Consider the following 22,071-nt stretch of genomic DNA (forward strand, 5'->3'; position numbering starts at 1 on the left):
CTGCATCTTATTTTAGCCATTTTAAAAGGCAATGCTAAAAGAAGACTAAAAATTAGAACTCGTGTGTGTTTAATTCCTTGAATGCAGACAAGGCTTTATAACACAAGGCTGTGCTTGCTTTCATTGGAGGGGGGGGTATATTTCAAACGCAGTGGGCAATCTTGTTAGTGCATGGAGGGTGTCGGATGCTCAGGTCATAAATCATAGCACAGCGCACGGCACACTCAGGCTAGTGAAGGCAGAATTCGAGGCTCTTTGTTATTTCAAATGTATGACAGGTGATTATAAAAAAGGACAGGATTTCCTTTTTTTCTTTTTTCTCAATGCCAAGTCAAAAACCAAGGTGATGTGGAAATAATTTCTTATGAGTAAATGATGTTTACCTTAAGCTGCTGCTAGTAATTCACTCTGCTGACATTGGTAGATTATGCCCACAAATAAGGCAGGTAAAAGGATAGCCATGAAAAATGTAGAGTTATGTGACTCACCAGGACGGAAACTGGTTCCACTGAACCAGGAAGGGGTGATGCAGAATGCTAGACTGCTAACATTCCTATACTTCTGTTTTTATCTAAGCAATATAATTAAGAGAGATGGTATCAATTTTAGAAGTCACTCAGAATTCCAAAGTTTGTGATACTGAAAAAAATTCAACATATTTGCTCTTGTGGTTAATCTATTCTTGGCACTCCTATGTTCAAACAAGAAAAGTTAAGCAGGCAGAAAATCAAGACCAAGTAAACAAACAAAAACTATACAGAGAGAAATGCATTGTAAAACATATTTTCTAAAGAACTCAATATATTCATAGATAAAATTCTCCTTAAAACACCTATACTCTGATGATTTGAGTATAAGTTAATAGAAATATATAAAATTATTAATAGCATTCTTCATAATATACATAATATTAAAAGGCGGGTAAAAGTGCTTGATGGTGAAAATGTCCTTGAAGCTATAGTATTTGCAAAAGCAACCATACTTGTTAGATGTCTATTCTTATACTTTTTAAATAAAAGCCGAAGGGAAAAGGGATGGGTGGGTAAAATATAAGATATTTATACCTCTTAATTTTTAACCATCTTTATAGAATAAGATGATAAATAGAAAACTATTATAGATTAACATTTTCTCATATGTAGATTCAAAATTTATTTTGAAATCCCACACAAGGGTCAGTAAATTTCAGGAATTTTAATGTGCTCATCTACAATCCAGTGTCAAATGTTTCTTCCTTCTACCATAAGACAAAAGAGCAGCAGCATATTTTAATATTATTTTGTTTACTAAGTATTTTATAGAAAGAAAAATAAATTATTTCTAGAAAAAACACAGTCAGAAGATCTTTTTTTAAAGGGGCGTCATATAAATCATCCTAATCAGTTTATTTTCACTTGCTACTTAGCCTGCTCTGCATTCAATGCATTAAATATTTTTTAAGTACTCTTATAAAACTATAAATGAATGGACATGAGAGATACATATACACTATGAATGAGTTTACACACATAAAGCTCTCTGCATAGGACCTGGAGCAGAGTATTTGCTATTTGTGTGTGATAATATACCTTGAAATATGCATATCTTTAGATACTAAATATACAAGGAATATAAGGGAAAATGAAAGAATAAAAACATGTCAAAAGAAAGTGGCAGTAATACTTAATCTGAATTAGAGGTGAAGACAAAAGAATGAATAAGTTTATTATCAGTTCAGTTCAGTCAGTCAATTGTGTCTGACTCTTCTCGACCTCATGGACTGCAGCACACCAGGCCTCCCTGTCCATTACCAACTCCAGGAGCTTACTCAAACTCATGTCCATTGAGTCGGTGATGCCATCCAACCATCTCATCCTCTGTTGTCCCTTTTTCCTCCCACCTTCAATCTTTCCCAGCATCAGGGTCTTTTCAAATGAGTCAGTTCTTTACATGAGGTGGCCAAAGTATTGGAGTTTCAGCTTCAGCATCAGTCCTTCCAATGAATATTCAGGACTGATTTCCTTTAGGATGGACTGGTTGGATCTCCTTGCAATCCAAGGGACTCTCAAGAGTCTTCTCCAAGACCACAGTTCAAAAGCATCAATTCTTCAGCGCTCAGCTTTCTTTATGGTCCAACTCTCACATCTATACATGACTACTGGAAAAACCATAGCTTTGACTAAACAGACCTTTGTTGGCAAAGTAACGTCTCTGCTTTTTAATATGCTGTCTAGGTTGGTCATAGCTTTTTTTCCAAGGAGCAAGCATCTTTTAATTTCATGGCAGCAGTCACCATCTGTAATGATTTTGGAGTCCCCCAAAATAAAGTCTGTCACTGTTTCCATTGCTTCCCCATCTATTTGCCATGAAGTGATGGGACTGGATGCCATGATCTTAGTTTTCTGAATGTTGAGTTTTAAGCCAATTTTTTGACTCTCCTCCTTCACTTTCATCAAGAGGCTCTTTAGTTCTTTGCTTTCTGCCACAAGGATGGTGTCATCCAACTGCATGTCTAAGGTTATTGATATTTCTCCTGGCAATCTTGATTCCAGCTTGTGTTTCATCCAGCCCAGTGTTTCTCATGATGTACTCGGCATAGAAGTTAAATAAACAGGGTGACAATATGCAGCGTTGAAGTATTCCTTTCCTGATTTGGAACCAGTCTGTTGTTCCATGGCCAGTTCTAACTGTTGCTTCCTGGCCTGCATAGAGATTTCTCAGGAGGCAGGTCAGGTGGTCCGGTATTCCCATCTCTTTAAAAATTTTACAGTTTGTTGTGAGCCACACAGTCAAAGTTTATTATATGAATACATAAAAAAATCTAAAGGAAATTTGCTAATAATATCAATGTGTGTTTATTCTATTCTGTGGCTGTCGCATATTTTCCTCAAAATAAAACTCTCTAATGTCCTATAAAACATATTCTCTTATATGTCACATATAAGTAGTTTTCAAATTTCTCAATTCACAGAGTACACAAGGTTTTACTTTCTGGAACTGTGATCTGGTTGGTGAAGCGGCTTACATTCACTTTCTGGATAAATAGCTAGCGGTGGTTTAGTCACTAACTTGTGTCCAACTCTTCGAACCCTCCAGGCTACTCTGTCCATAGGATTTTCCAGGCAAGTATACTCGAGCGTGTTGTCATTTCCTTCTCCAGGGAATCTTCCTGACTCAGGGATAGAACTCAGGTCTCCTGTACTGCGGGCAGATTCTTTACTGACTGAGCTACCAGGGAAGCTCGAAGATAAATAGCTACTGAACAGAAAGTAATGGCTAATAATTGCATTGTTTAATAGAAGCCGCAATTCTCTGTAACATAGCATCATAGATACAGAAGCTTTCCAGTACATTTTAGCAGTTCTGAATAAATTTTAAGTTTGAGTATTCTCTCCTAAAATAGGATACAAGAAATTCTGATAGATGTATTTAAAACTTAAATAGTCAATAAATGTCATGCTTGTGGAATTAAAGTTCACATTATATGTTTTATATTTTTTCATAATTATAGATAAGATTCATATAGACTTATGCTAGTAGTTACAAGAAGAACTGTAGCTGGATATATTTAGCACTATGTATGGGGGAAAAGTATATATTTATCTGAATTAGTAATAATGAATGATTTAGTAATACCATCTTTACGTGTGGAGGTAGTATACAATTATATGGGCAACCAACTCCCATATTCTTGCCTGGGAAATCCCATGGATGGAGGAGCCTGGCAGACTACAGTCCATGGTGTTTCAATGAGTTGGACACACCTTGAGTGACTTCACTTTCACCCTATGGAAATAAAATCCATCTGAGTTCAATACAGGGGCAGTGAGACAAAACTACAAGCTAGGGAAAGCTTTTTAACAAATGTGATGAAGGAATGGTATCCTACATAGAATTTCTTAAAAGCAGAAGAACTAAATAACAACTGAATAGGGAAATGGGTAATGACATACAAGTGCATATCACTGGAAAAGAAAAAATAAATAACCAATAAAGATGGAATAGTGGCCATCCTCAGTAATAAGCAAAAGAATAGTTATTAGGAATATACTGAGCAATCATTTAATCTCCAAAAAGAAACAAAAGTTAAGATATCTGACAATTTCAATTTTGGAGAGGGAGTGTATACTCTTTCAGTGGTAAATTTTAAAATCACTTTGGAAAAGTAATTTGCATTCTCTTAAACTCCAGAAGTTGGTGATGGACACGGAGGCCTGGCATGCTGCAATTCATGAGGTTGCAAAGAGTCGGACACGACTGAGCGATTGAACTGAACTGAACTGAAGAATGTAATCAGGCTACATTTCCTATAATCCAGCAATTCCATATCCAGCTGTATAACCCTAGAGAAACTATATATATTTCACGTTCACTAGATGTGTGCATGGATTTTCACTGTAGCATTGTAAAAGCTGGAAGCAAACACTGGAGAATGGATACTGGATATAGTTATATAACATGTATAGAATCTACAACCACATGCAACTAAAAGGATACATTTTAGAAAGAAGATATTCAGTAAATTAAAGGAAATTGCAGGAAACTATGTATAATATGGTATCATTGTATTATACTCAAAAAGCTTTAAAATAAATTAAATATTGTTTAGTGATAAGTTCAAGAATATATGGAAAATTTGGGGTTTGTTTAGAAAAAAGCATGGCAATGTAAACGTACCATACAGAACAATGGCAGTATGTGTGGGAGTGTGAAATAGAGCAGGATCACCCAGGTAGCAGGTCATGGTGTTAATAATACCTCACTGGTATTGTAACATTTAGTTTTAAGGTGGGTGGCTTTAATTTTATTGTCTTTCAAAAGTTACTTTATATGATTTAGTGTATAATAAATACTATATAATGGAAAAAGTTATGAGTTGATATGAAGAAAGTATTATTTAAAACAGAGCTATAATTCACAAATGCAAACTCTGTATAGTTGATAAAATGTTTGAGGCTTGAATAATATTAAAATAGATTAGTCAAAACTGTATACTATGAATGTTCATAAGTCAGTGTGTGTGTGTATGCATGTGTGTTATTTTCCCCCTTAAATCCATAAGTTAAGTTTAGGTAGACTAGTATGTATTTCATGATTAAACGTTGGGTGCAGTCTATTCTTTATATTCATTATGAGGCCAGGTGTATAGCTGAAAAAAATCAACTAAGATGTCTCCAGACAAACATGTCTATGTCCTGTGATAAACCAATCATCAATGTGAGATAAACCTAAATAATATAAAATCCATGTGTGGTAGACTGGCATACTCTTTTATAATTGACTATTCTTCTAATCAAGAGATGGAGTCTACTTTTCCACTCCTTGTACAGTGACTGGCCTGGTGATGTTCTTTGACCAATGGAATATGGCAGGACTGACACTTTTTGAGTTTCAGAGCCTTGGCTCCAAGAAGTGTGGCAGATTCCATTGTCATGAACCTGAAACTGCCACGTTAAAAACCTGCTCTGGTTTACTAGAGAGTGAGAGGTCTCATGGAGTGAAAATAAAGATGTTCCCACTCACAGCCAAAATGGAGCCCCCTCATGTGACCCTTTTGTATGTCCAGCACAGCTGACCTCTAAGCTGAATATAATCTGATGAATGAGTTTATATTAAAGCAGCAATGGAAATACCACAGAACTGTGAGAAATAATAAATCTTCATCATTTTAAGCCATTAAGTTTTGGGTTCTTTTTTATATAGTAATGGATAACTTAAACACCAAAGAAGGTTGAATGTTACTTTAAAAAAAAGAAGAAAGGAAGACCTATGTATGTGATACCAAGAACTGCTAAGCCTCTCTTCACTTTCTGATGCATGTATTTTAATCAACCATTTGGGTAACAAGGGACTTCTGACTACCTATGACTTGTCATTTGAAGTCACTCAAAATTCAGAATTCTATGTCAGGTGAAAAGTCCAGCAACTTGCTCTTCTCCATTTTGGTGAGTAACAGCTACCAAGTAGGGAATGTCAGTGTCCACTCAATAGTTACTGAATCAATAAATAGGTGTTAAAGAGTCTTGACTATATTGTCTTGACCATATTCTATTAGCCAGAAGCATTCATAAGTCTCACCCACATTCTGGGGAGGGGAGAACACAGGCTGACAGGTCATAAACAGCAGTGGCGGGATTCATGGGGCCACTCAAGGTTCTGAGTGTCACAGTTAGAGAAGGTACAGACAATAACTCAGACATATATATATGTGTGTGTGTTAATATTATACACATTTATATATTTATATATATATTTCCACTATTTTCCTTCTTGTTTGCTGAATTTTATAAATATATATATTTATAAAAAAATATATATATATATTCAGTTCAGTTCAGTCGCTCAGTCGTGTCTGACTCTTTGCGACCCCATGAATTGCAGCACGCCAGGCCTCCCTGTCCATCACTATCTCCCGGAGTTCACTCAGACTCACATCCATCGAGTCAGTGATGCCATCCAGCCATCTCATCCTCTGTCGTTCCCTTCTCCTCCTGCCCCCAATCTCTCCCAGCATCAAAGTCTTTTCCAATGAGTCAGCTCTTCGCATGAGGTGGCCAAAGTACTGGAGTTTCAGCTTTAGCATCATTCCTTCCAAAGAAATCCCAGGGCTGATCTCCTTCAGAATGGACTGGTTGGATCTCCTTGCAGTCCAAGGGACTCTCAAGAGTCTTCTCCAACACCACAGTTCAAAAGCATCAATTCTTCGGTGCTCAGCCTTCTTCACAGTCCAACTCTCACATCCATACACGACTACTGGGAAAACCATAGCCTTGACTAGATGGACCTTGGTCGGAAAAGTACTCTGCTTTTGAATATGCTGTCTAGGTTGGTCATAACTTTTATTCCAAGGAGTAAGCCTCTTTTAATTTCATGGCTGCAGTCACCATCTACAGTGATTTTGGAGCCCCCAAAAATAAAGTCTGACACTGTTTCCACTGTTTCCCATTAGATAATGATAAATACTAGAGTGAAAAACAAGTCAGGAGCAGAGGAGAAAGAATTAGAAAATAACAAAATAAATGGCGCCCAAGGAAGGCTGGTGGAATTTCAGTTCAGACCTGATACGAGGGGAAGGCCACGTGGATTCCTGGGAAAGAAGAGGTAAAGGAAAAATCAAGAGCAAAGTTTCAAGACAGGGTAGAGTGAGCACATTCCTAGGGCACTGCACATGCCTGGAATTCAGCAAGCAAGAAGGAAAGTAGTGGAAATATTTTTGGACGCTCCAAAATCACTGACGATGGTGACTGCAGCCATAAAATTAAAAGACCTTTCCTCCTTAAAAGAAAAGCTATGACCAACATAGACAGCATATTAAAAAGCAGAGACATTACTTTACCAACAAAGGTCTATCTAGTCAAAGCTCTGGTTTTTCCAGTCGTCACGTATGGATGTGAGAGTTGGACTATAAAGAAAGCTGAGCGCCTAAGAAATTGATGCTTTTGAACTGTGGTGTTGGAGAAGACTCTTGAGAGTCCCTTGGACTGCCAGGAGATCCAACCAGTCCATCCTAAAGGAAATCAGTCCTGAATATTCATTGGAAGGACTGATGCTGAAGCTGAAACTCCAATCCTTTGGCCACCTGAAGCGAAGAACCGACTCATTGGAAAAGACCCTGATGCTGGGAACTATTGAAGGCAGGAGGAGAAGGCTGGATCTCATCCAACAGAGGATGAGATGGTTGGATGGCATCACCAACACAATGGACATGAGTGTGAGTAAGCTCCGGGAGTTGCTGATGGACAGGGAAGGCTGGCGCGCTGAAGTCCATGGGGTCGCAAAGAATCGGACATGACTGAGCGACTGAACTGAACTGATCCTGGATGAGCCCGGCTGTAACAGGTGAAAGCCTTTAAAAGAGGGTCTGAGCCTTCCCCAAAGGGAGAGTTTCTCCTTGGAGCCTGATGAAGTAGACCATCATGTGGAGGAAGCCCACATGGCCAGGACCCACAGGCGGCCTCGGGGACCTCCAGGGCAGCCTGCAGTCAAAAGCCCCAGAAAGTGAGGCCCCAAGTCATACGAGTGCAAAGCAATGAATTCTGTCAACAACCTGAGAGAGCTGGAAATGGATTTTTCCATAGTTAAATCCCAAGATGAAAATGCTATCTAGCCAACACCTGCAATGCAGCCTTTTGAGACCCAAAGCAGAGAGATGAGCATGAAGTTTAAACAGTGCCTGACCTCCCAATCTCTGGAAACTGTTAGACAGTGAATGTGTTTAGTATTAAGTGATTAAATTTGTGGTAAGTTTTTCCAGAAATCAAAAATTAACACTACACTTATTAAAATCAAGCTCCACACAGACAAGGCTTTTGCTGTGCTTTTGCCCAGCCCAGGCAATCAGTGAGTACTGAATAAATGTTTCCTTTTGTCACTTAGAGCATTAGGCAAGCTGGTTCTGTCTTCTGCAAGGATTTATTTATCTGGGCTTTTCTTACTAGGTTCATCTCACCACTCAGACCATTCATGGTCACCCTTGCCCCCAGACCTTTCCCTGTAATCTCCCTTCAGCCAGTCAAGTGCTCTTCACCTTCCCCTCTGCTTGTTCAAATCCTGCCCACCTCTTGTGTGCATCTTCAGCAGATACAAGTTTGTTTACCATTTTAAAATGATGGGGCTTCCCTGGTGGCTCAGACGGTAAAGAATCTGCTCCAGGTCTGTCCCTGTGCCATAAATATCCTCTGGAGAAGAGAATGGCTACCCAGTCCAATATTCCTGCCTGGAGAATTCCATGAACAAGGCTACAGTCCATGGGGTTGCAGAGAGTCAAACATGACTGAGCCAGTAACATTTTTTACAGTGATATGCTTCCATCTTTATGATTTCAACAAAAAGTGTAAATCAGATTTTAAAAAATTTTGAGGTCTAAATTTATAGACATGGCATGTCCTTTTGGGATCAACTAATAAGCAGATATTCTCAGGTTCATGTTTTCATTGCTTTAAATGATGTAGTCCTCAAAATATTATTTTAAATGTATGTACGTAGTTTGTATGGGTATATTATATAGATAAGTTGATACAATTATTACTTACATGCCAGATATTATGGTAGGTTTTACAGACTATCTTCTTACTCCTTTGAATATAAGAATAAACTTTCATCTGTTTTTTATTCTCCTTTTTCATGTAGAGAATTAAGGTGTGTTTATTTTAGATAATCACTCAGGGTCATAAAACCAATTGGCAGAGCTGGAGATGGCACTTAGATTTGTGTGACTTCAAAATCAATGTTTTTTTTTTTTCCCCAGTATTCTAAGCTATCTCCAATGCTCAAACTACTGCACAATTGCACTCATCTCACACGCTAGTAAAGTCATGCTCAAAATTCTCCAAGCCAGAATGGCACTGAAACATGCATACTATCATGTAAGAAATGAATCGCCAGTCTATGTTCGATACAGGATACACGATGCTTGGGGCTGGTGTACGGGGAAGATCCAGAGAGATGATATGGGGTGGGAGGTGGGAGGGGGGTTCAGGATTGGGAACTCATGTACACCTGTGGCAGATTCATGTCAATGTATGGCAAAACCAATACAGTATTATAAAGCAAAATCAAGTAAAAATAAAAATTAAAAAAAAAAAATTCTCCAAGCCAGGCTTCAGCAATACGTGAACCGTGAACTTCCAGATGTTCAAGCTGGTTTTGGAAAAGGCAGAGGAACCAGACATCAAATTGCCAACATCCACTGGATCATCGAAAAAGCAAGAGAGTTCCAGAAAATCATCTATTTCTGCTTCATTGACTATGCCAAAGCCTTTGACTGTGTGGATCACGATACACTGTGGAAAATTCTGAAAGAGATGGGAATACCAGACCACCTGACCTGCCTCTTGAGAAACCTATATGCAGGTCAGGAAGCAACAGTTAGAACTGGGCATGGAACAACAGACTGGTTCCAAAGAGGAAAAGGAGTACGTCAAGGCTATAGATTGTTACCCTGCTTATTTAACTTCTATGCAGAGTACATCATGAGAAACGCTGGACTGGAAGAAGCACAAGCTGGAATCAAGATTGCCAGGAGAAACATCAATAACTTCAGATATGCAGATGACACCACTCTTATGGCAGAAAGTGAAGAGGAACTAAAAAGCCACTTGATGAAAGTAAAAGAGGAGAGTGAAAAAGTTGGCTTAAAGCTCAACATTCAGAAAACAAAGATCATAGCATCTGGTCCCATCACTTCATGGGAAGGAGATGGGGAAACAGTGGAAATAGTGTCAGACTTTATTTTTGGGGGCTCCAAAATCACGGCAGATGGTGATTGCAGCCATGAAATTAAAAGACGCTTACTCCTTGGAAGGAAAGTTATGACCAATCTAGATAGCATATTGAAAAGCAGAGACATTACTTTGCCAACAAAGGTCCGTCTAGTCAAGGCTATGGTTTTTCCAATGATCATGTATGGATGTGAGAGTTGGACTGTGAAGAAAGCTGAGCGCCAAAGAATTGATGCTTTTGAACTGTGGTGTTGGAGAAGACTCTTGAGAGTCCCTTGGACTGCAAGGAGATCCAACCAGTCCAGTCTAAAGGAGATCAGCCCTGGGATTTCTTTGGAAGGAATGATGCTGAAGCTGAAACTCCAATACTTTGGCCACCTCATGCAAAGAGTTGACTCATTGGAGAAGACTCTGATGCTGGGAGGGATTGGGAGCAGGAGGAGAAGGGGACGACAGAGGATGAGATGGCTGGATGGCATCACTGACTCGATGGACATGAATTTGAGTGAAGTCCAGGAGTTGGTGATGGACAGGGAGGCCTGGTGTGCTGTGATTCATGGGGTCACAAAGATTCAGACGTGACTGAGCAACTGAACTGAACTGAACTGAAACTATCTCCTTAATTAAATAAAAAGTTAATGAAACAAAATATACATAGTATCAAAATATATGCAAACAAGTATTTCTCATTATCTTATATACCTATATAGTTATCAAAATATCTACTTATCTTTCACTTTGCTATCTTCTCTTTAAGTGTCTATAAGGTTAGACACCTTTAAGCCTATTGATAAAATTTATCACAAATCCACAGGTGATTTTAGAACAAATTATACCTGAGTCAACAGAAAAGAAAAATGTGTGTGCTTATGTGAGTTATAAATGAGGGATGAAAAGAATGAAGGGATTGCTTTCATGTCCAATTTCATATCCATAATACAGCAAGTTTTGAAGAAAAAAAATTATGTGAGTCAGTCAATATACTTATTGATCTATCCAAAGAGAAATGTACAAGGGCACAGACTCATTGTTGCACAAACTAGACAGACAACTGTGTACTGGTATAGCAGTAAATTTTACTTATAAATACCAAGAGAACCACACCCTTACTTAATGTTCTGTGGATCCAAGCTAAAGAGGACAAAAACTTCCATAGGTACTCACAGGATCAGATTCAAATTTTACTCTGTATTTCTGACTTGTAATTACCTAAGAGCTCTTTTACAATCTAAGTGAAAAATAATTTAAGGCCAATTCTCCAGTCTGTGTACGCTTGTGTACATGAGTTTTTAGCTGTAAGTGTGGCCGGCAGTATGCCTCTTTAGTATAGAACTCTTGTCATGCACACCTATGAAATTTGGCTTACATAATAAAGCAATATAACAACCTGCCACCAGTCCTTGAGACAAATATAGAAGTCATAGGGCTACTAGCTGATGTTGCCAACATATACAACATTGATTTATAAAAGAAAGAGAGGATTAATTACTTCAGTGTCAGTTATTCTAGTGATAGATTCAAGGAAAATTGACGAGAACACTGTGTCCTTGTAGGATAATCACTCCTGTCACTCATTCCTAATTTATAATGAATGGAGTTACTAAGGCCATGCATTAGGTTTTTGTACAGCTTGTGGGTGCAATGAACTGGTTTAGTAAAACTCTGATAAATGGCAAAGATGTACATAAATTTCTAAGATATAAAAGTGTGAGGAAAACACAAATTTGAAATTCACAGTTAAGAAATAAGAACTGCTAACTGTTTCTAATTTTTTGAACTTTAAAAAGGTTCCCCAGGTACAAAAAGTTGATAATAAAATACTTGTCTAGTCTTTACCATCTAATTATTGACCTCTAGTCACAGAAGACTTATTCAGGTTTAATCTTGGAAATTCAGTGGTTCAATATATATTTTAATGATGATACCAGTAGTGCAGATACTTTTTATAACAATAATAACAGCAATATGAATAATGATAACTAAAATATATCAAGTGCTTCCTATGTTCTTTGTGTCATTCAATTTTTCCACCGAGCCACATGGTGTAGATATCATTATTACACCACTTTAAGGACATGTTTTAGTGGCAAATAGCAGGCAATACCTGCTCTTGAAGAAGTGGCCAGGTGTGTGCCTTTCTGGAAATATTTTGCCATGGTCCTCCCTTCCCTGAATCATAAACCAAAGATAATTCAGAGGCAACTTTTTCACACTATGAGTCTTTTCAAAACTTTGCAGTTAAATCAATAAGACTTTTTAGCTCTCCACATTTTTCAAGGTACTTTTGCTACATTGCATCTGAAATTTCATCTAAACCCCTTCAGGTAGCTGAGTACTGCTGTCAATACACAGAAGAAAGCATTGCTCAGTGGTCAAGAGCTGTGGTGTCAGACTGCCTGTGTGGTATCCTGCCTTCTTTGCATACTACCTATGTGAATTCAAACAGTGAGTCAACCTGTTACTCATTTGCCATTATAAAAATAAATAATAGTTACCACATCATGAGTTTGATATGAGGACTAAATGGAATAATGCAAATATGCTGTTTAGAACATAGCATAAGTTCCATGCACATTAGTTCTCATGAAACCTATCTTATAGGTAAATGATCTGAGGCACAAAACCCAATGTCCAACAAAGTGAGTATCAAGCTAAGAATTAATAACCATAATTTTATGGTCAACATTGTTGCTTCTTCTCAACCCCATGTCAGTTGTTCCCAAACTTGATTTTGGATCTTGTGACAAGCCAAAGAATTATTTCAAGGGATCCTTAAGTTTATATAAAATAATAATAATAGAGCCTAACATTAGCATGTTTAAAAGCAGAGACATTACTTTAGCAGCAAAGGTTCGTCTAGTCAAAGCTACGGTTTTTCCAGTAGTCATGTATGGATGTGAGAGTTGGACTATAAAGAAAGCTGAGTGCTGACGAATTGATGCTTTTGAACTGTGGGGTTGGAGAAGACTCTTGAGAGTCCCTTGGACTGCAAGGAGATCCAACCGCTACATCCTAAACGAAATCAGTCCTGAATATTCATTGGAAGGACTGATGCTGAAGCTGAAACTCCAATACTTTGGCCACCTGATGTAAAAAACTGGCTCACTGGAAAAGACCCTGATGCTGATAAAGATTGAGGGCAGGAGGAAAAGGGGACGACAGAGGATGAGATGGCTGGATGGCATCACCGACACGATGGACATTAATTTGAGTAAACTCCAGGAGTTGGTGATGGACAGGGAGGCCTGGTGTACTGCAGTCCATGGCTTTGCAGAGTCAGACACGACTGAGTGACTGAACTGAACTGAGCTGTACATTTATTAAGCACGTACTATGTGTTAAGCACTGTACTAAATTTCTTACATAGATTGTCACATTTAATTCTCAAAACCCTATTTGATAAACATTATTAGTTTCTCCCTTTACAGATGAGGAAGTTAAGGCTAAGAATCTTTAAGTGATCAAGTAACTGCAGGGACACACAGCCAGTAAGTTCCTGAGCCAGGAATCAAATTTAGACAATGTGGCTCAAGTCTTAACATTCACTTTCACCTACTGACTAACTTACGTAAAAAGACAGCATTTCAACCCTAGATTTCATCCCAGTCAAAAGTTGGATCCTTCACCATCCCACCACCAAAAACCCCAGTGTTTTTGTAATCATATATTTTCACATTTACAACATGGATAACTTAAGAACCTACGTTCTCTCATTGTTTTGGAGCATTTAAGATAAACTATCACAATATACCCAAGAGTAGGTTTATTAAGTGGAATTACTCTGTTTCATCCCTACAATTAGAATATCTTCCCTTCTACAGAATGTGAAAACGCTATGATTTTAGATTTTAAGGTTTTTTGGCATTTATATTTCTAAACTTCATTAAACGTGTACAGTTTATGCTTTTTCATTTCAATTTTGGGTTGTAACCTCAAGAAACAAAATATATGTAGATGTATAAATTTTATTTAATGCCTACTTAAATACATAGATTAGATGATATCCAATATTCAATGATATCCAATATCCAATGATATTCTAAGATTTAATGCTTCATCACTTTTAATTCAGATACTTTTAGAAATAGAATTATATTTACATGGTTCATAAAGTTTAAGGTACCAAAAATATTAGCTTAATGAATAATCTTTCCTCTAGTCCTTTCTTTGAGCCACACAGTTCACTTTCCCACAGGCAACCATTTATTAGAATCTTGACTATATTTCTGGAAATATTTGCAAACATACAAAAATATTTATATGCATATTACTCCCCTTCTTCATTTTTATACAATGTGCTTTGTATGGCAGCACACTTCACATATTTCAGACTCTCCTATATCATGTCTTATTCTTTCTCTCTTTTCTCTCTCTCCATTTTATATATATATATTTACACACACACACACACACACACACACACACACACACCTGTTGTTATTGTTGTTTAGTTGCTAAGTCATGTCCGACTCTGCCACCCCATGGACTGTAGCCCTCCAGGTTCCTCTGTCCATGGGATTTCCCAGGCAAGAATACTGGAGCGGGTTGCCATTTTCTTCTGCATGGGATCTTCCTGACTCAGAGATCAAACCTCCATCTCTTGCACTGCAGACAGATTCCTTACTGCTGAGCCAGTAGGGAAGGCCATCCCTATGATGGAGCAAGCTCAAATATATATGCATTTTTAATAAATGCTCCATACTGGTATTAAAGACTTCCCTGTTTCCTCTGCTGAATGCATATTCTTCTTCATTATGTTAACCATAATTTTTAAGCAGTTTCCTATTAATGGCTTAATTGGACATTAATGATTGTTAATGACTGTTTTCAGCATTCCATTACAAATGACTAATATCCCATATACATTAATTCACACACATATATCATTTGTGTAGCATAAATTCCTAGGAGTGAAGTTGGATCAAAGGGTAAGAGTATTTGCAATTTGACACATATCACTGAATTCTCTTCCAAACAGTCAGTCCCAACTCATAACTTTTACTCAGTTATGAAAGTGTCTACTTCAATTTTTCCATTAACATTGGAGAAAATGTTAGCATTTATGTTTCATGCTTAAATAAGGTTACACAATGCACATTCCAGGGATGTTGGCAGGTTTCTTAGCACCAAAGTTAAACGATATAACCTTAAATTTAAAAGACTAAAACCTTGTCCATTAAAGCATTAGTGATAAAAATAATATTTTAAACAGACATCTAAGATCTGAAGTCATAAATATGTATTCAAAGTTTCTATGTAGTTCTTAGAAGACAAGTTTTATTCCTAACAACACAAGGTCAAATTAAACATATTTTCAGTTGTAGAAAGACCTCAATGACATTAATGATTTAATTTCTAAAGAACTATTAATTTGCAGGTACTTGACAAAATGTCTCTTTTTTGGGGGACAAAATATCTTAATCACAATTTTTACTTAAGAGCCTAAAAAGGGAAAGTCTCAAATGGTACAGTCTCTGCCAAGAACTTTTTTGTAAAAATCACTTTTGCTACTTGTTGAGAAAAAACTATATGGCCTAATTTCTTTATAAACATCATGCGATGCAATTTTTCCAACTGTTTTATGAAGGTTAATGATATTAACCCAAATTTAGAGAACAAAAAACTAAGACTCAACAATATTAACTAGCTCAAGGGAACACAACAAGTAAGTACTGTAAGTGAATGGGTAAAAATCTCCCACATGTAATAGTCACAGAATAAATAGACAAAAACATTGTTGAATGGATGAGTTAAATATGCAACCAATTCTTAATCTTGCTACAGCTATCTAAAGCAAATATCTTACCTCAAAAGCAAATGACAAAGAAGAGATGCAAGGTTTCAGATGACCTGATCTACAGAGCATTAGGAACACCAAGCAACGGAAAGTTTCCAGAACAGCTGCCTTAGGTCTGAAATGAAATGTCATTTACATGCATTACTTTTGAATGTTCTTTATTTTCCTGTTATATAATAAAATGTATTGGTTTATTAATATATTTATTTTCATAACTATAAATTGTTAATAATTCACTGATTATTTTAATAATTAATAACTTGTTTTCATTTTCAATAAACCCCTAGTGTTTTAATATACTTGAGGAGTATGTACCTCTGAAGCTATTTGTAAACAGGCATTAAACTAAGACACAAAATGCATCTTTTTAAAGAAAATCTATTATTGATCAATGTATTACTTAGTTTGAGCATTGATGAATTGGGGTGAAACATTTTCAACTAAAAAATAAAATATCAGACAACTAAATTTCTAGGGTTTAGAGACTAGACTCCCCTCACTCACCCAATATCTTAATATTTCATTCATTTAATAAATGACTACTTAGGAGGGCTGATATAGTTAACTAGTCTAAAATAATAAATGCTTGAATAGTGAAATATTGGGAACATGATAATATGTTGTTAATTCTGATATCATAGGTAGCATGAATATAAATCTTTGTCAATAATTTTGTGATGAATGTTTTCTTTATAATGCAGAATTCTTGAAACTCAAATTATGACATACATAAAATAGGTATGTGTATTTAAAATAAAGTTGAGGGTCATATATAGGCATTTATAAATTGCCTTATAATAGCAGTAGTGAAAAGCTGCTTTATCAGATTCAAATAGGCTTCACAATGAATTCAACCAACACTTCTTGTATAATTACATATTTTCATAAAAGGCAAATGGTATTTTTATGACAGGTACATTTTCTAATAAAATATTATTGAATGAATATCATTATAATATAGCTATATTTTATTTAGTAATTCAGAATATAGTAGTACAATTTTTCGGAGAAGGCACTGGCAACCCACTCCAGTACTCTTGCCTGGAGAATCCCATGGACAGAGGAGCCTGGTAGGCTGCAGTCCATGGGGTCGCGAAAAGTTGGACACGACTGAACAACTTGACTTTAACTTTTCCCTTTCATGCATTGGAAAAGGAAATAGCAACCCACTCCAGTGTTCTTGCCTGGAGAATCCCAGGGATGGGGGAGCCTGGTGGGCTGCCGTCGATGGGGTCGCACAGAATCGGGCACGACTGAAGCGACTTAGCAGCAGCCCCAGCAGTATGAGTTTTGTGTATGTGCAAAAAGTTAAGAAATTTCTCCCTTTGTAAAATAATTTTGTATCATCACTGTAAACTATTTTCTAATTGATATTTGGGTAATTTTTAATGATAAAACAGAAAATAAAATTTCTATTTTAAAACAATTTATTTTTATTAATTCTGTTCTATGGCCTTTTATATTGTGAATTAAAACATACATAGGAAGAAGCACACAAAACAGAAATATACAGCCCAATGACTTTCAACAAACAAACAACCATATGAACACCACTCAATATCAGCACCCCTAGGCACATCTCAGCTCTTCAGTGTTCCGCCCTCCCTCTGTTGCAGAAAGAATCACTACCTTTTGTTTATCGTTTATGGTACTCATACCATCTCCTACCTTTTTATTTACATTTTTATTGATTTAGCATAAATTCCTAAAAACTATTTTTTACTTTTATCTTTTTTTCTATTTTTTGTAAATGGAATTATATCATGTGCACTTTTTTGGTACTAGTATCTTTTAATCTGTATTGTTAGTGAGATACATCTACATTTCTGCATATAGCAGCAGCTCATTCTTCACTTGTGCACAGTATTCTGCTGTGTGAAGAGACCAATATTCACACATCCATTCACCTCGGGAAGGACATTTAGATTGTTAGCCACATTTTTAAATTAAGAACAATGCTTTCTGAACATTCTTTTATATGCCTTTGGTTGTATTGGTTAGTATACACCTGGGATTGAACAGCCAAATTTAATGAAATACACAAACATTCTTCAAATTAGGTATCCCAATATAAACCACCTTCTGCAGAGTATAAGCATTTCACAGCTTGTATTGTAAATTCTTTTCATTTTAGACATTTTTGACGTAAGATCTTTGAAGTTTATAAAAAATTCCAAACAACTTTTCCTACCTCAAAATTTTATTTTTTTACTGCCTTAGGAAGAGTTAATTTTTGAAGAACTGACTTTCATAATATTATTATAACCTAATTCACCAATTTTATCTATATTATGGATTGTTGTGGACCATTCAATATTTTTACCTACTCCAAGGTAATAGACATATATTACTATGCTATCTGCTGGAATCTGTACTGACTTTCCTCTCACTTTAAAGTCTACATTCCCCTGAAACCAGAATTAATTTTTATGGAGTGAATTATTTGTCAAGTTTATTCTTCTTATTCCTATTTGGAAATCCAATTTTTCTAAGACCATGTGCTGAAAAGACAGCATTTTCCTTTTCCCATAGCTCTTCAGGGATGACTTTGTCAGAAATCAATTCTTTATATATGCGTAGATCTGTTTCTAGATTCTCTGCTCTAACCTTTATCCCAATAAAACATGTTTAATTATTATAAATTTATAATATATCTTGATAGCCAGTAGCTCAGCTTCTGCCATAAAAAAATCTCAAGACTGTGTTGGCTATTATTAGGCCTTTGCATTTCCATATATATATATTTTAGAAAGAGTCTGTCAAATTCTACAGGAAAGAAAACTTTTATAATTTTAATCCAAATTGCACTGAGTATGTAAACTAACTGCTGTGACTGTAATCTTCACAAAATTGAGTACTCCAATCTATGAATATAGTATCTCTCCATTTTTTAATTCTTTATTTTTCATAATATTCAGTAGTTTTATAGTATGGTTTAGAGATATACTACTCATTTTTTAGGACTGTTTTTTCTCGGTATTTGGTATATTTGATCTTTTGCATAAACTTTTTATATTTTCTAGTATATAAAAATGTAGTTGATAATTTATTTAAAACTTTTCTTAAATTCATCCATTAATTTGAATACATTCCCTATAGATTCCTTGGATTTTCTAATTAATTCACTACCCAGATTTCTAGATTAATTAATATAAATTAGTTTTCTAATTAGTTTATTAATTCCTTTCAAATCTCTATGCCTTTTCTTTCTTTCTGTTTCATTTCTCCACTGACAGTTTCCAGGCCAACGTTAAATAACAAACATATCTAACTGGTTCTCAGTTTCAAAGGAAAATTGTCAATATTTCACTTCCTTTCCACCATGACATAGTATAAATTCCTAAATAAGGCCAAAGGCAGGGATTTGGGGCAGGAGGAAAAGGGGACGACAAAGGATGAGATGGCTGGATGGCGTCACCGACTCAATGGACAGAAGTTTGAGTGAACTCCAGGAATTGGTGATGGACAGGGAGGCCTGGCATGCTGTGGTTCATGGGGTTGCAAAGAGTCAGACACGACTGAGCAACTGAACTGAACTGAACTGAACTGAATACCATAACTTACTATACCTTAGGATCTATTGCAATAAAATCTATAGCCTGCTATTCAGCTTATTTATTTGTATCCATGGAAATAAAAAAGTCTTCATTAAAAAGCAGTATACTGTTGCTATTGCTGATTGATCATTTTAGTAAGTATATGCAAACAATAGAATTTTGATCCTTAAAATGTGATCCTGATGCTTTGGATCCGGGTTATCATTTCAGATTGTCTTCTGACTCAGTTTTCTATTTCCTGTGGCTCAGTATATATTTTATTTCTAGTACAGAAAAGTAGGGATGAAAAGCCAAACAAAATAAATGATAAAAATAAATACATTTTTTATACTGTACTGTATGAGGGTAAGAACATAAACTTTAAATACACTGGTGGCCCTCCATAATCATGGGTTTTGCATCTCAGATTCAACCAATCTAAGATGAAAACATATTTTTTAAAAATTTCAGAAAGTTTCAAAACACAAAACTTGGATTTGCCACTGCCAGCAACTATTTACATAGCATTTATACATATATACAGCAATGTATACTGATTTATAATACAGTATACATTGTATTAGGTATTATAAGTGATCTAAAGATGATTTAAATTTATGGGAGCCTATGCATAGGTTCTGTGCATATATACATCATTTTATATAAGGGACTTGAGCATCTGCAAATTTTGGTATGAGGGGCTAGGTTCTGGAACCAACCTCCAATGGCTACCGAGAAACAACTATACATACATTTAGGCATATATTGTGAACTATTCAATAGCAAAGGAAAATACTCAAATCTTTTTTATATTTTATTTAGTACTCAGAGTTATACTCTATGTTTTGCCAAATTAATCATTTTATTTAATGGGTTTTCTTAATATATTTGAAAAACCTAAATTTCATCTAAAAGGCTTAGATTTATAATGAACACTTGATATAAAATCAGACAAACCACTACTCTGTTACATTTAAAATGAAAGTGTGAATTTGCAGTTTCAGCTTTACTCTTTTAATAACAAATGTTTGCTGAATTTTAAATTTTCACAAATATTTTAAAAATCACATTACAAAGTTACATAAGAGGAAAGAATTTCACTTTTTACCTTTGATCCAAAAGAAATCCAATGGAGGTCAAAGTCAGGATAATGAAGCAAACCCTCAGAAGGAGAGTGACCTGAGATAGTACCTGTCAAACAAACACAGAGACCAATGGATTCTTTAGGTAGGTCAGCCAACTGAGCATTAGAATTTAAAGCTGACAGGAATAACAGCGCCAATTTTATTTTTGTTGCATCACTTGTTACTGACATTTTTCAAGAAGGTTGAATATACAAGGAATATTTTGGTTTTCCTAATATCATTTAGTTACCTTGTAGGGCACTTGGAGAATGAATTAGACAATTCTAATGACTGCAGCCAAGAAATTAAAAGACACTTACTCCTTAGAAGGAAAGTTATGACCAACCTAGATAGCATATTCAAAAGCAGAGACATTACTTTGCCAACAAAGGTACATCTAATTAAGGCTATGGTTTTTCCAGTGGTCATGTGTGGATGTGAGAGTTGAACTGTGAAGAAAGCTGAGCGCTGAAGAATTGATGCTTTTGAACTGTGGTGTTGAAGAAGACTCTTGAGAGTCCCTTGGACTGCAAGGAGGTCCAACCAGTCCATCCTAAAGGAGATCAGTCCTGGGTGTTCTTTGGAAGGACTGATGCTAAAGCTGAAACTCCAATACATTGGCCACCTCATGCGAAGAGTTGACTCTTTGGAAAGACCTGATGCTGGGAGGGATTGTGGGCAGGAGGAGAAGGGGACAAGAGAGGATGAGAAGGCTGGATGGAATCACCGACTCGATGGACATGAGTTTGGGTGGACTCCAGGAGTTGGTGATGGACAGGGAGGCCTGGCGTGCTGGGATTCATGGGGTCACAAAGAGTCAGACAGGACTGAGCGACCGAACTGAACTGAACTGAATGATACTTTGCTTAAAGTGTTCTTGGTAATAATTCTTTAAAGTTTAGACTTTCATAATTCTTTGAAACACCTGTATCCTCATGTATGGAGAAATCCCTTACCTTTTATGAATAAATACCACCTTTCAATGGTTATTTTAAATATCAGCCAACTCTTTGTTGTTTCAAACCCAAAGCTGCCTTTAATAAAGAAAATATTTAAAGAAGAATGTGTTTATGAGTGTGAACACATACATGAAAGAGATTACACATATCCACTCACACTTTTATTAAATCACACTATATATTCCTACCTATAAGTCAAAAGTCCTTTTTTGAGTCAGTAACAAAAACAACATATCTCTCTGTCATAATCACAAAATTAATTGTATGTTTTGTTTAACATGTAAAAATTTAATAATTATGTTTATTGAGCATCTACTGTTTTATAGCTTCCATGCTATGTGTTTTATACAGATTAATTCTTTTTATATGCCCAGCAAACTTGCAGAGTAGGTATTATATAAGCTTTGAATACAAAAAGCAAATGAAATGAGACTTAAAAGACTAAGTAACTTTCCA

General features: G+C 36.1%; 1 protein-coding gene across 1 annotated transcript in view; it reads right to left on the reverse strand.

Moving 5' to 3' along the window:
* Positions 1-22,071, reverse strand: part of AGMO (alkylglycerol monooxygenase) — a 393,019-nt gene that overhangs the window by 167,079 nt on the left and 203,869 nt on the right. The window contains exons 11-12 of the mRNA XM_052639089.1: positions 20,641-20,723; positions 16,006-16,111 (exon numbers count right to left, since the gene is read on the reverse strand). Of these exons, the coding sequence (XP_052495049.1) occupies positions 16,006-16,111; positions 20,641-20,723 (189 nt within the window). The remainder of the gene's footprint in view (positions 1-16,005; positions 16,112-20,640; positions 20,724-22,071) is intronic.

This window comes from Budorcas taxicolor, chromosome 4, assembly GCF_023091745.1.
Source record: "Budorcas taxicolor isolate Tak-1 chromosome 4, Takin1.1, whole genome shotgun sequence".
In the NCBI taxonomy this organism is placed as follows: domain Eukaryota; kingdom Metazoa; phylum Chordata; class Mammalia; order Artiodactyla; family Bovidae; genus Budorcas; species Budorcas taxicolor.